Source organism: Loxodonta africana, chromosome 15, assembly GCF_030014295.1.
Source record: "Loxodonta africana isolate mLoxAfr1 chromosome 15, mLoxAfr1.hap2, whole genome shotgun sequence".
Classification (NCBI taxonomy): Eukaryota; Metazoa; Chordata; class Mammalia; order Proboscidea; family Elephantidae; genus Loxodonta; species Loxodonta africana.
The window spans coordinates 28,997,006-29,013,803 of NC_087356.1; the positions used below are offsets into that span (position 1 = coordinate 28,997,006).

Genomic DNA, 16,798 nt, shown 5'->3' on the forward strand with positions numbered 1-16,798 from the left:
AAAATTTACATTACAATTACAACCTGTTTCTCATGTTTGATTGAAAATTACAATCTATTGGTATTTCTTCTCAATTCTAGTCTTACTTTCTTCAACAGAAGCTCATCAGTCCTCACAAAGGCCATGGTAGCAAGTAGGTATCACAGCCATGTTCACAACCCACAGCTTGACAGCTTGGCTACCAGAGCCAGCTGTCAAAATCGGGCCGGCCAGGGGGAAGTTCCAGACAGCCCCGGCTTCTCCAGCTGCCCAGGGCTTTCTGGACAGCGCTACTTGAGATCAGTTACTTTTTTCTTCTTCTAAATAGCAGGCCGAATGGTCTTTTTCCAGTTCTGGCTGAGTTGTTAACTTCAGCCTGGCAGGATGCCTGCCGGGTACCTGGCTCTCTGAGCACCATCCAAACTGGTCAGGCCAGTCCTGCCCGTGGCTGTTTCTGCCAGGGCTTGCCTGTGTGTGTGAGTGTGCGTACGTGTATGTGTTAAGAGACCCACCCTTCTCCCCAGCAACCCAGGTAGGTGGAAGGCAGCTGCGGGCACCAGTTTAGCAGTCAGGCCAGATGGGTGGAACTTAATTAATCTAACCTGGAATTTCAACTTGGCCTGCACAACAGGTGAGGGAAAAAAGCAGCAGAGAATGGGCACTTCGGCAACTTGGAAATAGTCTTGTGCCTCGTCCCTTGCACCTTGCCTGGTACACAGCCCGGGGTGACTTTTCCAACGTGTGCCGGGTTTTAAGGCTTGGTTGCGCCAGGCCCCCTCGGAGGCTGTCGGAGCCCCTCCTGAACGCTGTCCTCCTCGGTTACCCTCCGCGACGCGCCCGTTCCCCCTCCTCTGGGAGGCAGGGCGGGGGTATCGGATTAGTCTTTGTTTTCGACGCGAAAGAGCCGAGCGCGGCGCGGGGGATACTCGCGATGGCAGGGCTCTGGGGTCTGTCTGGGCAGGTCGCTCGGCCGTGACCCCGCGAGGCTGTCCCGCAGCTGGCTCACAGCCTCTGCCCCCGGGCACCCCCTCCTCGCTGGCCAGGCTGACTCGGTACGCAGACGCGCGATGTCCCCCATTGTCCTGCCTCGGAATGAGCGAGCGACAGTCGGGGGAGGGGGGGCTAGTCGGGCCCGGAGCTCCGGGCTCCCGAGGGCGCCGGGACCGTCCCGGCCACTCGGGCCGGCAGGGAGTGGCAGGAAGTGGGTACACCGAGGCCGGCTCGGGCGAGGGCCTAGGCAGCGAGATCCGCGTGCCCCACCCCGCGCGGCCCGCCTCGCCGCCGGGGGCTGCGGACCCGCCGGAGGGCGGGGGCGCCAGGCCGAGGGGGACGGCGGGGTCCCGGAGGGCCGCCCCGGCGCGCCGACCGCTGGGGGAGGGACTGCAGGTGCAAAGGCGCGGCGGCGGCGGGGCCCAGCGCCCCCCCGCCGCCGGCCCCGTCCCCTCCCCGTCCGCGGGGACTACCCCCTCGCTGCTCGGGGCCGGCGGCGGGGGCGGCGGCGGGGCCGGCGGGGCCGCACGTGCGCGCCCTCCCGGGCGGGGGAGTCCCCGGGCGAGCACGTGCCGCGGCGCGCGGGGGGCGGGGAGTCCCGCGGACGCCTTCATTGCTGCTGCCGCCGCGGCCGCCGCTGCCTCTTCCTTCCTCCTGCGCCGTCCCCTCCTCGGCCGGGCGGGGGGCTCCGCGCGCCGAGCTCGGCCGGGCGGGCGCTCCAGGAGGCGGGCGCCCCAGGCGGCGGCGGCGGCCGCGACGGTGGCGGCGGCGCGGGCCGGGAAACTTTGCCCCTTTGTGCGCTCCGCCCCGGAGGCGGCGGGCAGGTCGGTGCAGTCGGTGCCTTTCCGGCTCCGGGGTGGGGGAGGGGCGGCGGGAGGCGTGGGGGGCCCGGCCGGGGGAGGGGACGGCCCGGGCCGGCCGGGGGGGCAGCTACTTTGTTGCGGGGGACGGGGCGGGGGTGCTACGGGTCACAGTGTAGCGGAGCCGGGCGGGGGCGGCGGGGCGGGGCGGGGGCTGCGGAGCCGCCGGAGCCGAGCGGCCGAGGCCCCAGAACAAAGGAGCCCGAGCGGCGGCGCGCGCGCGGCCCGGCCCGCGGCTCGAGCGCGCCCCCCTCCCCGCGCCCCTCGGCGGCGCGGGGCGCCCTTCGCTGTTGGCCGGCGCGGGCCCGGGGCGCGGCGGGCGGCCGGCGCGGGCTACCCCTGGGCGCGCCCCCCGCCTGCAGGCCGCTTCCGTGTCGGGGCGGCAGGGCAGCCCCGCCGAGCGAGGCTCTGAGCAAACTTTATTTTGGAATCTCTGCGCCCTCGGGGAGGGCCCAGCGGCCCCGAGAGGGGTGTGTGTGGGAATTCTGGTGAAACTCTCACTAGCGCCTGGAGGTGAGGTTGGGGCACAGAGCAACTTTCTTGGAAATCTCACCTTGACCGCCCCCTTAAATTCCTTGTCCAGGCTGCCTCTGCACCCTGTCAGGCCCTAGGCCGCCTCCCTCAGACAGGCAGCCGGTGCTGGGTTGTGCCAGAGGTTTTGGGCGACCTTAATTTGAGGAAGCCCCTTCTCCCATTTTCTGTTCCCAGAAGCAGGAGAGGTAACATGTGAAAGTGTCCCTGATCCCCTAGTGATGCGCTTCTGCTTTGTGTCTCTTTCAGGCATATTCTTCTCCATCATCCTGACGCCTGGAGGAGAAATACCAGGAGGAAACTCCCTGCCCTGCCCCCATCACACACCCACCTGCTCACCTCATGCCTCAGTCCGGGGTGGGTGAGGGTGAAGAACCCACCCAGCCAAGATGATCAAGTTCCTGGGGGCTGCTGCTGGTGTCCTTCCCCAGGTCCTGGACCCCAGCAGGTGGGAGAGTGGCCCCCAATTGAGCCCTGTCAGACTGCTGCAGAGGAGGTGAAGAGGGACTGAGAAGAGGATCCATCCGGGAGACTGACGCTCCTTGCCTTCACCCTTGTAGACTCTTGACTATTGTAGGAGAGAAGGACCTGTTGGTGGCCTTTGCAGACAGGAACCTGGACTGTGGTTCTGCCCTGGCACCTATGCCCCCACCTCTGGCAGCGCCATGAGCCAGTTTCAGGTGCCCCTGGCAGTCCAGCCGGACCTGCCGGGCCTTTATGACTTCCCTCAGGGCCAAGTGATGGTAGGGGGCTTCCAGGGGCCTGGGCTCCCGATGACTGGGAGTGAGCCCCAACTCCGAGGGGGTGGAGATGGACGAAAGAAACGGAAACGCTGTGGTACTTGTGAGCCCTGCCGACGCCTGGAAAACTGTGGGGCCTGCACCAGCTGTACGAACCGCCGCACGCACCAGATCTGCAAGCTGCGCAAGTGTGAGGTGCTGAAGAAAAAAGCCGGGCTTCTCAAGGAGGTAAGCTGGCCCTGCTGGGCTCCCCAGTCCCTTTACTGAGGGCCCTGTAGTCACAGGGGTCTTGTTAAGGGCTTGTCCAGTGCAGCCCATTCTTAAGGCCGTTTTTTATATTCTTGGTTCCGACTTTGAGTGTGGCTGTAAATAGGAGTGTAACCGAAGTTGGGCGCTGACTTGGACCTCTCTGCAGAACTGACAGTTTATAACAGAGGAACCTTCTTGCTGAGTTGCAGAGGGCTCAGAGCTGGCACCCTCAGTTCTGATGTTTGCATTGGACACGGGGCGGTGGTATCCAGCTTAATCTCTAGAAGTGTTTTGTGCTGCTTTGAAGCCTTAGGTGTTGTATTCTGAGGTCACATCAGTGGTGGGGTGACTTGGGAAGTGATAGAGTCAGGTAAGGGACGGAGGCTGATGGATTTGAAAAGAAAGGTCTGGAGTTGACACAGGGCGGTTTTATGCTGCCTTGGCGGAGTGGGATGTTTCGCTAAACCTTTTCTTGAGTTTTCCCCAGAAAGATGGCAAGAGAGTCAGTTGAAACTGTTTGGGATTTAATGAGAAACTCATAGATTTGGGCTTCCATACCGGACCTAGTAATTCTTGAGGTCAAAGACTGTTTTTATCTCTGTGTTCTCAGGATGTGGCACAGTTCCTTGGGGTGTAGAAGGCACTCAAATACTAGTTGAATAAATGAACGATGTACTTTGGAGACACCGTCAACTCCAGGAGGGAATACTCCTTTTTCTTGGAATGGAGAGTTGAGGGAAGGAAGGAGGAGTTGGGATGAGGGCTGAGGGGGAAGTGGAGGGGCAGTGACCCAGCACTGGCCATCTTTCCTTTCCATTCTGGTGGTGGGCTGCCGGCCGGAGGCTGGTAGCAGCCGCGATAGCAGAGAGTTCGCAGAAGTAGGGACGAGAGAAGTTGAGCAGCTTGGGAGGAGCAGTGTAGTGGCTGAGGCTGCTCCAGGCAGCGGGACTGGCGCTGGACAGAGACGGAGGCCAGCGCTGTCTGCAGGGCTCTCCTCGGCTCTGTCACTAATTTGCCCAAGGACCCAGACAACTCAGGAGCTGCACTTGATGGTGTTTGAAGCCTTCCAGCTGGACGGGGAGCCGTGCTGTGTCTGAGAGCTTGGGCACCTGTGGCTGCGATGGGTTGGCGGCACTTGCTCGGTATTTCCCTGACCGCTGACTGCAGAGCTGTGCATGCTGTGAGCTGGAGGGCTGTGGGCCAGTGGGTGGGAAGAAAGATCCAAGCGTTGGGGGCAGGGAAGTGGGTGTTGTTGGGGTGTTTCTGTCCCACGTTACCTTTTCTTGCCCACTCCCTGTGGAAGCTGCGTGTAGTGACCCAGGGACCACAGACTCTGTGCCCTGTTTTCCTTGCCTCTGGCTGAAGCAGACATCTGGATCAGATCTTCAGGAGCTTCCCCCTCAGCCTGGGATGCAGTGTCCAGCCCCTTTCTGTGGCTGGTGTCCGGAGGGGAGTTAGTATCCTGCTATCCTGGTGTCCTGTGGGTCAGCTCTGAAAGGGAGGTGGAATCAGGAGTATCTTTCACTCCTGGGCATGAGATCTGGTGTTTGGGTGTAAGGAGAACCTCCTCAGTCTACTTTGTGAAGTTTGATTCCCGTGCTGCCTTCCTTCTAGAGTTCTCTCACCACCCCGCTCCCCCTCCCTGCCCCTTGTCTCACTCCTTTCCTCTCATAAGCAAGCCCTGGTTTTGGGGAGGGTGCGTTCTCTGGGCTGGATGTGCCTGGAGCCAGTGGCCCTTTTGAACTGCGTTTAAGCTCTTCTTTTGGCAAAGGTAGGACATACCTGAGTGAAAGCGGCTGGGAGCCACGCCAGGGCCATGTCATCCTTGTGAGTAAACTGCCAACCCAGGCCGCCAGGTGGTCGTGGTTAAGATTCGTGGATCTGGTTGGCTGAGGCATTAGAGCATTAGCGACTCATTCTGCTTCGAGTTGCCTGCATCCCTGAGGACAGTGGCCAGCTGCCCTTACCCAGGGTCAGGGAAAATGTGGCTGGATGGCCTGCAGTGTCCAGGCATAGAGTGCCCAGACCCTGGTCTATGGGCCAGTGCTGGCCCACGACAGAGTTCACCCAGTCTCAGGAGAAACAATGAAAAAGGGACAGGGGAGTGAGTTTTTCCTTAAACCTAATTATCTTTGATTTAAAGAGCAGTGCCTTATTCTAGGAGCTCTCGTGGCACAGTGCTTAAAGCACTTGGCTGCTAACTAGAAGGTCGGTGGTTTGAATCCACCAGCCTCACTGTGGGGGAACAATGTGGTAGTCCGCTTCCGTAAAGATTTATAGCCTTGGAAATCCTGTGCGGCAGTTCTGTTCTGTCCTGTAGGGTCGCTAGGAGTCAGAACCAATTCAATGGCAGCGAGTTTTTGGTGTGTTTTTTTTTCTTAAATTCTAAGGATAGATCCTTTTTGCTTCTTCATGTGCTTTTGTGAAACGGAGGTGTTGATGGAAGTAGGTTTATTTTTTCTAAAAAGTCTTTACTTTGTGAAATACATGGGTGGTAGCTAGTGTCTGTCACTGTAAATTTTTTCCTGATTCGTGAAGGCTGGAAGCCTGGGAACCACTGTCTAGGCTTAACCTACGTTTAATAAATGTGTCCGTGGCATAGTCGCAGAGCAGAGATACCCAAGAGACTCTGTTGGAGGGAGTGAACCCCGAGGGACCATAGCAGACTCTGTGAGATGGCTGGGGTCTTAACCATTAGATCTGAGTGGACATTTGGCAGAGGTGACATGTCCCAGGATTGGGGAAGCTGAGAAAGGGGGAGAGGCATTACTGGCTTCCGAGTTTTCTTTGGATTTGGCTCAGGAATAGAACTTTAGAAATTGGCCCTAACTGTTCATATAGGGCAGACATTGGCCCTAACTGTTCATATAGGGCAGACGCAGCATCCCAAGGAGCCTCTTGGAAATCAAACCATCTGCTTGGATCCAGATCCCTGGTGTTTCCTCTTCTCTCCATACCCTTTCCTTACTTCCATCCTGTCCCCATCCCTGGCTTCCTTTGGAGCCAGTGTTCCTGTCTGATGACAGCTGCTTTGTGTTATTCTGTCAGGGGGGCAGTATCTTGAGTCTCCTGTCTTCCCTCCTTACTCCTCACTCTCTTTTTTCCGGGGGTTCCTATGGGGAGCCCCTCTATTTTGAAAAGAAGTTTGGCATTATGAGACTAGAGACAGCCCCCAGGAACGAGCCTCCCGCCAGGGCCAGGTGACTACTTCTCTGGGTCCTAAAGGGAGGCTGGACAGGTGGGCAGCAGCTGTAGGTAACACCTGAAGGGGTTCGTTCCTGTACCATGTGCTTTGTCCCTACTTCCGGAAAGTATTTAGATCCTGGGTGGATGTTGGAGGTAGTCTGAGTTTACGCTGTTTTTATTTGGGCAGTGACTTGGTAACACAACGAAGAAGAGTAGGATTTGGCGGCTGTGGAGGCACAGTAGGGCTCAGATTATTCTCTTGGGCAACATATTTGTAACCTCTCTGAGCACTGGTTTTTCTTATTTGTAAAGGGAGGGTAGTACACCTTCCTTGCAAGGCTGATATGAGGATTAAATGAGGTAAATATGCGTAATGCCAGGCACATAGTAGGTGATCAGTGCAAGGTGACAGAACATCCAGAACAGAATTAATCTTCATGCACAAACAACTGTGCATTGGTCTCTGATTTGTAGTTGTAAGATGCAATATGAATGAAATATTTATCTGATGGCATCCCCTAGCCTGTTCATAGAAGAGCCTCAGGGCCAGGCAAGGAGGAGTTTGCCAGCCTCTCCACAGGGGGAGGGGGTTGGATGCTCAGGAACAAGGAGCCATGGTGGTTCTGGGCCGGACTGACAGAGAGGGTAGATGAGTAACCCTTTATGGGCCTGGGCATGGGGAAGAATGTATGCCCGTGTGGAAGAATGTATGCATAAGGTTGGACACATACTTGAGAACATTGGCCATCTGGCAGGCAGCCCAGTGGACTGAGTGGCTGAAACAGATCTTTTCGCCAGTTTGGAGCTAGGACACCTTGGAATTGGGGCTCTCCCAACATCCAGAACACCTGACACATTCCTGCCTAGCCTGCAGGTAGTTCTGTCTTCCTGAAGACCGAGGCTGTGAGGAGGGATGCTCTCAGCCTGGCACCAGTTCCCACCAGCAAGGGGAGGACGGATTGGTGAAGTGGAAGTGATGGGAATCTTTAGAGAAAGGGACCCATCTTAGCGTTTGTGAAGCTAGAGAGAGGGCGGGCCATGGAGAGGTGTTTACTGTAGACTTTGGGAAACTGTTTCAGAGCAACCAGTTTCAAACTCCATGGCCATAGATTCTAAGAGGGAAGTTAGCTGGAGGGATAGCGTTGCTTTTAAAAAAGGAAATGCTGACAGAGCACTGGAGGATGGGTGCCCTGAGGAGGGAGGTGGTGGGGTGGGGAAGGACTGAGCCACCAGCACGGCTGCACAGGCTGTTCCCTGGTGAGTGCAGGCATAAACAGCTACACGGCTACACTCGTTATGTAGAAAGGGGGTACAGGGCCCCGAAGACGGACTCAAGAGTGGTGTGACCCTTTCAGAGGACTGTCAGAAAGTCCTGATGGCCAGAATGTGCCGAGGCTGATGGAAAATAACTCAAGACAATAAAAGTTTTTTTTTATTCCCAGCAAGAACAAGAAGGAAGGGGGTAGGGTTATGACTTCAGGGAGCATAACCAGTAACACAGAGAGAGAGCAGCCCGAGCGGCCCTGTTGGTTAGGAGATGCAAACTGGGGGAAGACCCTATAGCCACTGTAGTAGGAAGGAAGAGCAGCTGACTGCCCTGCCTGAGGCTGAGTCATTCACTCCCTGCCGACCACCTTGAGCTGTGCTCACAGAGCAACAATCGCCATGGAAATATGCTGATTGAAAGAAGGGCTGAAAGGCCAGCAATAGGCCAAAAGTCCAGTTTCCAAAGAGATTCTGAAAATTATAAAAGTGTAAGCTTGTTATCAATTTTTGACAGTTCTAGAGCAGGTTGTTAAAAAGGTAGTTTGTGAAACATTAGAAGGGCAAGTGGTGAGCTTTGGGGCCCCAGTGGTTCTTTATGGAGTAGCTCAGTCACACTAACTGGTTGGGATTTCTGCAGATAAGTGATGGTATCTCTTGCCAGCTTCTTGGACAGATCAGAGGGCCAGTTTTTGGTTTAAAGTCATACTGAGGGGAGGACATTGGTATAACTGACCTGTCTGAAATTCCTCTCTCTTTTTTTTTTAAGTCAGCCATGTGGATGGGGGGGGGGGGTCCACATTAGAATCACCTGGGGAGCTTCTTTAGAAAAAGAAAAATCAGTGCCTGGGGCCCACTGCTATTTTTTTTAAGAGGCTTCCCAGGTGATTCCAATGTGGAGCCCATGAACCACACGGTTGACTCAAAAAAAAAAAAAAAATTAAACGGGGCAGTTATGTGAGTTCTTGGGGTCCATGGAGCCCTGGTGGTACAGTGGTTAAGAGCTTGGCTGCTAACCAAAAGGTTAGCAGTTCGAATCCACCAGCTGCTCCTTGGAAACCCTATGGGGCAGTTCTCCTTTTGTCCTGTTGGGTTGATTTGAGTCAGAATCAACTCAAAGGCAATGGTTGAGTTTTTTTTTTTTTGGTTAGGGCCCACATTCCAGAGATTCTGACTTCATTGGTCTGGGGTGGGGCCTGGGCTCATAGGTTGCTCCTAACATGTAGCCAGAGTAGAAAACCTCTCATGTAGACGAGTGTGAGGTGACGGGCACCCACTGGGACTCTTCTTGTACTGTAGATTGCTCATGTGACTCTTGGGGCTTCTCAATTGTTCACAGCCACACTGCCACCTTGCTACCCTGTGGACCAGCAGCACTGGTATCATCTGGAAGCTTGTTAGAAATGCAGAATCTTGGGTTCTGCCCTAGACCTACTGAATCAGAATCTGCGCTTTAACCAAGTCCATTTGTATGTCATTAGCGTTTGAGGAACACTGGTCTGTGGTACTTCCGTGCTGAGGAGGAGAAGGGGCAGAAACAAGTCATGATAAACAGACAAAGAATGCCAGCTAAAAAGGAGTTGCCAACAAGGGTAAGGAGGACGACTAGCCCATTTCTTCATTTTGTAGGCCAGGGGGACAAGAACTTCTTGAGATTTACTCCGTGTTTATTCCTGTTCTTCCGGAGTCCGTTTCCTTCTAGTCTAGTGAGTTATCAATAAAACCCTTAAAGAACTTGAGTGTTACTTCTCAGAACAGCTGGGAAAGGGGCTCTGAGGAGTTGTTTGCTGCTCAGCAGCCTGATTTGGGATGTTGGAACCCCTTGAGGAAGCAGTAGATGGTGGTGGTTATGAAGAGGAGAGAAAAGGTGTGTCTCACAGAAGGAAGCTAGTGGGCCTGGAGGCTTGTGGAGCTTAAGGGATGTGTGTCCCCTTCACAAGATGTGGATTGTAGAGGTGTCAGATCTGTGGGTGAGTGGATGGTGAAGCAGCAGCTATTAAGTCGAATAATAAGAGCAAGGAATTGGAGGAAAATGGGGAAGGCTGGGACAATGGGTCCCAACCAAACTCAATGGATTTAATCAGGGTCAATGCAAAGTCCTACACTTGTTTAAAAAAGAAAAGAAGGAATATGCAAGTAAGGAAGCCTAGCTTCCTAGCCAGGAGGAAGAGCTGGTTTAAGAGCTTAACTTGACAGCCTATTCTGATTCTGAGATCTGTCAGGGTGGTCACATGCAGGCCAATTGAAGGAAGTAGGGCTGTTCAGCTTGAAGAGTAGAGGAGCGCAAGCTAAGGTGAGTCTTCCCTGGAAGAAGAATGACTTCCTTTGTGTAGAGGAATGTGCAGACCTCTCATCAGTGGGTAGAAGTTATAGGCAGGTAGACTGAACCCATGTTAGAAAAAAGAATTTTCCAACATTTACGGTAATTCCAGGACTGAAAAGCTAACCCTGAGAGATGGTGCGTTTTCGGTACCCACACGTCTGGGTAGAGGCCGAGCGCTGACTGGCAGGGATGCTGTGGAGGACATCCCTCTGTCAGGTGAGGCTTTCATACTTGGGGGTCCTCTAGCTAAGACTAAACAAAATATAACATTGGGTCTATTACCTTATTCCTTAGACAACTATATACACAAGAAGCGTCTATCTTAGGCCGTAACATTTTTTTTTTTTAATCAAGTTCTGGACTTAATTTTTTTTTTTTTAGTTGCTGTGAAGTTGGCTCTGACTTATGGCAACCTCTTACGTACATTCTTGTTGTTGTGTGTTGTCAGTTCGATTCCAACTCATCAACTGCATGTGACAGTGTAGAATTGCCCCGTAGGGTTTTCTGGGCTATAATCTTTTTTTTTTTTCCCTTTATTGTGCTTTAGGTGAAAGTTTATAGAGCAGATTAGTTTCTCATTAAACAATTAATACACAAATTGTTTTGTGACATTAGTTGTCAACCCCACGAAGTATCATCACTTTCCCTTCTCTATCCTGGGTTCCCTGTTGCCATTCATCCGGTTTTCTGGTCCCTTCTTGCCTTCTTGTCTTTGCTTTTGGACTGGTGTGCCTGTTTTGTTTCGTATACATAATTGAACTACAAAGCACGTTCCTCACGTGTGTTATTGTTTGCCCTATATACCTGTCTAATCTTTGGCTGAAGGGTGACCCTCGCGAGTGACTTCAGTGCTGAGTTAAAAGGATGTTTGGGGGCCATACTCTTGGGGTGTCTCCAGTCTCTGTGAGGCCGGCAAGTCTGGACTTTTTTTTTTTTTAATTTTTTGAATTTGAATTTTGTTCTACATTTATCTCCTGCTCTGTCCAGGACCCTCTCTTGTGATCCCTATCAGAGCAGTTGGTGGCAGTAGCTGGGCACCATCTAGTTGTTCCGGGCTCAGTCTGGCGGAGGTTGTGGTAGTTGTGGTCCATTAGTCGTTTGGACTAATCTTTCCCTTGTGTCTTTGATTTTCTTCATTCTCTTTTGCTCTGTCTGGGACGGGACCAGTAGATGTATCTTAGATGGTCACTTGTAGGCTTTTAAGACCCCAGACACTACTCGCCACAGTTGGATGTAAAACATTATATAAACTATGTTATGCCTGTTGAACTAGATTTCCCCTGAGACCATGGTCCCCAGCCCTCAGCTTAGTAACTTGGTCCCTCAGGGAGTTTTGATATGTCTGTGAAGCTTCTGTGACCTTGCCTTGGTCAAGTTGTGCTGATTTCCCCAGTACTGTATACCATCTTAGCCTTCACCAAAGTTACTACTTATCTACTATCTAGTTAGTGTTTTTCCCTCCCACCTCTCCTCTCCTTCATAACCATCAAAGATTATTTCTTTATGTGTGTAAACCTTTTCTTGAGTTTTCGTGATAGTGGCCTCATGCAGTATTTGTCCTTTTTTGATTGACTTATTTCAGTCAGCATAATGCCCTCCAGATCCATCCACGTTGTGTTTCACAGATTGATCATTGTTCTTTATCGTTGCTTAGCATTCCATTGTGTGTATGTACCATAGCTTGTTTATCCATTTGTCTGTTGGTGGGCACTTAGGTTGTTTCCATCTTTTTGCTATTGTGAATAATGCTGCAGTGAACATGGCTGTGCATATGTCTGTTTGCTTGGCAGCTCTTATTTTGGCTGTGAACTTTATGGAAGCAGATTGCTAGGTATTTCTCTCGCAGAGTCGCTGGGTGGGTTCGAAGAACCCACCTTTTGGTTAGAAGTTCTAACTTAGAACTGTTGTGCCACCAGGGCTTCTTGACCTAATGTATAACAAAATGTCGTCTAGTTCTATGCCATCTTCATGATTGTTGGCATGTTTGAGTCCTTTGTTGTGGTTATTGTGTCAGTCCATCTCATTGAGGGCTTCTGTTTTTGCTGACCCTCTCTTTTATTAAGCGTGATGTCCTTTTCTTGCGATTGGTCTTCCCCGGTGATGTGTTCAAGTAAGTGAGCCAAAGCCATGCCATCCTGACCTAATCTCAGACACAGGTGGGGGTAGGTCTGTGACCCTTCTGAAATTTTCATCCAAGTGCTATGTGGCTGTGAAGGGGGTGTGTTTTCTCAGGTGAGAGAGTCAGTAGTTTGATCACATTGTCAAGAGTATTCATGAACTGCCCAAATTTAAGAAGCCTGCTCTACCTGAACTGCTACCAATATTGTAGTCATTAGCTACATCTGACTATTTAAATTCAGCTTCTCAGACCACTAGTCACACCTTGCAGGTGCTCTGTAGCCACATGTGGCTAGTGACTCGTGTTTTGGATAGCACAGATATAAAACATTTCCATCATCACGGAAAGTTCTATTGGATGGTGCTTCGAGGCTAGAGAGACCTTCCCTGTGTGGTCTAACCCTTCACTGAGGCCTCTTTCTGGGTTAGGAAAATGGTTGTCCATGTTGTCTGATCTCAGAGGGACTTTTTGGTTTGGGACCTTATCCCTACCCCACAGTAAATGGTGAGGTGTATGGAAGGGGGCAAGGATTTCCTAGGTTCTAATCCATGGCAAAGCTCACTGCTTCTCCTTGAGGACGGGGCCATGTTTTACTTATTTGCTTATGGTGAAAGAATAACTAGGAGTGAGGTGTGGCTCCCTACCCAAGGGTGCTCGCTCTCTCTCTCTCTTAGCTTCCTAGTGGGGAAAATGGCGTCTTCTACCCACAGAGCTGATCAGAGGCCCCGGTGGATCTTGTTCGTGTTTACTTCCAGCCCCAAACTCACTTCTGCATGGGCACTGCCCAGAGTCATCCTCTCTGACTCGGGTTCTTTCATTCTGGAAAAGACAGTGTAGTGAATGGGAGAGTTGGGAGACCACATCTGGGGTCTCAGGAGTTGTCACTGGTTCTCTGCTGCACTCCCCATCTCTTCTTCGCAGGTCCTTGTGGACTTAGGGTGGGATGCTCAGGAAGAGAGAAAGCGCTGGAAGGGAAAGGACCTGTTATCTTCCTTGTGAGCCCTGGTCTCCAGCCCAGCTGGCTGTGTGTGGGACAGTCCTTAAGAGTTGCTGTGCGCCTCTGCTGAGTGTGTCTATGAGGGTGCAGACTATTGGCACATTGTCCCTGGAGTGGACAGACCTGCTGTGACTTTGCCTCCTGTCATTTGCATAAGAAGTCCAACAACCTAAGTTTTTATTAGTCATCAAGGGAGGGGGGGGAAAGAAAGCCAGCAGCCCTGTGTGGGGGGACTGGGTGGCCTTCAGGTGACTGCAGGTTTGGGGTTGTTGTGTGCTTGCCTTCAGATAGCACAAGCAGAAGACCCTTGTTGGCTTTGCCCTGCACAGCTCTAACTCAGCTGCACCGTCTCCCCCACGCCAGCCAGGGAGTTAGCGGATGAAATAACGTACCTCCGCAGTAAGAGCTGTGATTCTAGATTCTAGGAATACAAGAGGCGCTGCACTGGGTAGAACCATGAGAGGATTTGCCAAACAGCACTGTTCGCACAGCCCCCACCCCCACCCCAATTACTGCCAGGGGAAGCCTCTGGAGGAGGGTGTGGAGATACTGGGGCAAAAATAAGTAAGTAGTAAGGTACTATACTAGAGCCGGTTCACTTTTAAGCCATTCTTGTTGGAAAGACATTGGGTTTTTTTTCTTTCCCATGGTTTTTTTTTCTTTCTTTCTTTCTTTTTTAATCTTTTGCTGTGCTCTTTAAGGGGAAGCTCTGGGTGCCCCATTCCCTGGTTGATGCTGAGAATGATCTTGGCCCCCCAGGTGAGAGGGCTAAATCCTGTCTGTGCCATGTTCACGCTGCAGGGTACAGTGGGGCTGGGGGCCAGAGGGAGGAGAAGTGGTGGTGCTAGGAGGACAGGAGGGAAGACACACCTTCTGGAACGTTTCCTGGGCCCCAGGACCCACTGTGTCCCTGTGCCGAGGGAGGGCAGCTCCTCTCCCTCTAGCACTGCTTCCAGCTTCCGGAGACAGAATGTCATGTGCTTTGACTTGTAGACCCGCAGGTGACTTCCCAGCCCCATTCAGCAACCCTCAGCTGGGACTGGCTGCGTGCAGGACACCCGACTGAGCCTGAGCTGCAAAGGGGGCAGGGAAGAGAAGGCCACCTTAACTATGTGCTTAATGAGCTCACAGTCTGAGGAGAGAGGCAAGCGTGGAAACAAATAATTACAGTACAGTCTGGTAGGGCTGAAGGGGAGGGACACCTTGAGGGCAGAGGCCAGCCTTCATCACCTTTGGACCCACAGAGCCCAGCAGGAAAGGGAAGGCACGTGTTTTGAGTGATTCATGCAGTGATACATGAAGGGTGAAGAGAGGACTTCCAGGAGGAGGGAGGCACAGCCCTGAGCCTGATGCTGTGGAGATGCTGCTCCAATGCCCATGGCAAGTGGCAGGAGTGTGGGAGGATGTAGACAGACTGCTGGGCTCCACCTGGGGGTGCTTGTGAATCCTCGAGGTGGAAGGCAAGATGCCTTGTATTAATTCACCTTCGAAGGCATCTGATGGGGTTGCCTCCAGGTTTCTAAACCACTCAGCACGCCTTCTCAACAGCATCACGTGGTCCCTTGTTGTTTGCTTGGGTCCTGGAACATTTGGTGGTCCAAGGCTGTTGAATTCAGGACGGGGAAGTCTCTGACGGGGTTCATAGAGTATAAGACCGTCTCACAAGCATCTAGGAGGGAATGTGGGGTGTGGGCAGAGCTGTACCTGCTATCTGTCAGCTGTGACGGCTCCAGGGGCATTCTGTTTGTTGGTCTGGAAGCTGTGGGTGGAGTTGTTGGCTGGCTTGTGACCATTTTCCCTTGGGTATTGCTGGGTGCCTTGGTTCAGTCTGGTTCCACTGCATCTTCACGGAGGAGCATCTTCCTCTGCTGCTGCTCTTCCTCCTCCTCCTCCTTGACTTCTTCCTCCCTGCGATTGCTGTTGACACAGACTTCCGCTGCCAAGCTAATTGCGAAGCCTGATCAGTGAATGAAGGCAAAGGCGGTTCCCATGACAACTGCAAAGAGTTTCAAATATAGGAAATGATGTGCGTGTGTGATGGGCTGCAATTACTTGGGTGGAAATTGATGCGCGGACACCAGGGACTTCAAACTGAGGCTCTGAAGGTGGAGGGGGTGTTGTGTTTCTTTGGCAGGATCCTTTGTGTGATGGAGAGGGAAGGGAAGGAGGTCACCGACTTCTCCCACAGTCAGTTCCGAGTGCCTTCAGCCTGCAGAATGTTGGGCAGAGCTTCACAGGGGCTTTGGAGAGGCAAAACCCCAGCGACTCTGGTTGGGGAGGCAGAGCACATGTACAGAGAGAACAAATAGTACTAAGTGTCAAATAAGAAATGTTAAAACTGCCATCAGCTGGCAGAGGACTGGGGTAACTGGAGAAGTCTTCCTGGAGGAAGCGCAGCTTGAACTAAGCATTGAAGTAAAGCCCCGTGGAGAGTGACCTCATTCAGGACACGAGCTGTGGCGAGGGAGGAAGAACGGCCGGTCTCCCTCTACCCTTGCCAACTCCAGAAGAGGTAGGTTGATAAGAAAGTTACAGAGCTGCAGGAGCAGCCGGCTGCACTCTTGTGAGTGAGGGAGTGATGAGAGCCCTGCTCAGTCACTTTCTAGCTGCGAGAGCTTGGGCAAGGGGCTTAGCCTCTCTGCATTCTGATTTCCCCATTTGTAAAACGGGCATGACCAGTACCTGTCTCATTGGTTTGTTTTGAGGGTTAAATAAGATGCTGTATGTCAGGTTCTGGGTTTGAAGCCCAATGTGGGGGTGGTGCTTGGTAAATGCTCCTGCCAGTCCCCCACACCTGTGTCTGGATGGCATTCCCAGTCTTTGGGTTCTGGCCTGTGGGTGTCCATGTTCCTGAGGCTCTCAGTGTTAGGGTTTTTTGTGTGTCCTGAAAGTGAGTGAATCCATCTGCCTCTCTCCAGGGGGAGGCCTGTGGCCCTATTCCTCCTGCTGGGAGTGCAGTGGGGACACTGGGGAATGTGAAGGAAAGTGAGGGAGGGCCCTTGGCCACCATGCAGAGGGGTCCCAAGTCTGGGTCTCTCACTGTGAGGCCCCACATGTAGAATGACGGTGGTGGAAGGGAAAGGCATAGAGGTGGAGGGGAGAGCAGGTGTAAGGTGAGAGGGGGGACCCGGCAGGTGGCAGAGTGGCCCTGGGTGAGCTGGCCCCAGCGTGTGCTCCTGTGATACCTGCAAGCCCTGGCATTCTGGGTGCCCCAGAAAAGGACAGGAGGCCAGGGTGGGGGCAGGCAGGCTACCTCAGGACCGCGGGCACGTCTCGGGTAGCTGTGGGCTGCTGAGGTGCAACGCCAAACCTATGGTTGGGGTCAGGCTGACGGGTGGAGCAGAGAGTGGGGATGGGAATTCCGGGGTTCCTGAAGGCTGGTGAGGAAGGCAGGAGAACAGGTGTCCCTCGGGGCTTCAGAGAGAAGACAGACCAGGAACTGGCCTTCGCATCTCAGCACCCAACCCCCCGCTTCTCTACCCTTCCTGCTTAGAAACTCAGCTCAGCACATTCCAGCTCTGTGCAGAGCCTAGTAAAGTGGGGAAGACAGGGCCCCCGCCC

The 16,798-nt window shown here is 53.2% G+C and overlaps 1 protein-coding gene across 3 annotated transcripts in view; it reads left to right on the plus strand.

Moving 5' to 3' along the window:
* Positions 1-1,713: 1,713 nt before the first annotated feature.
* TET3 (tet methylcytosine dioxygenase 3) overlaps positions 1,714-16,798 on the plus strand; it is a 123,802-nt gene continuing 108,717 nt past the window's right edge. The window contains exons 1-2 of one of the 3 annotated variants that reach the window (XM_064268741.1): positions 1,714-1,793; positions 2,610-3,328. In XM_064268741.1, the coding sequence (XP_064124811.1) occupies positions 3,026-3,328 (303 nt within the window). In that variant the 5' untranslated portion in view covers positions 1,714-1,793; positions 2,610-3,025. Of the gene's footprint in view, positions 1,794-2,227; positions 3,329-16,798 lie in introns of those variants that run through there. The other 2 variants (XM_064268743.1, XM_064268742.1) reach the window with 2 other exon arrangements.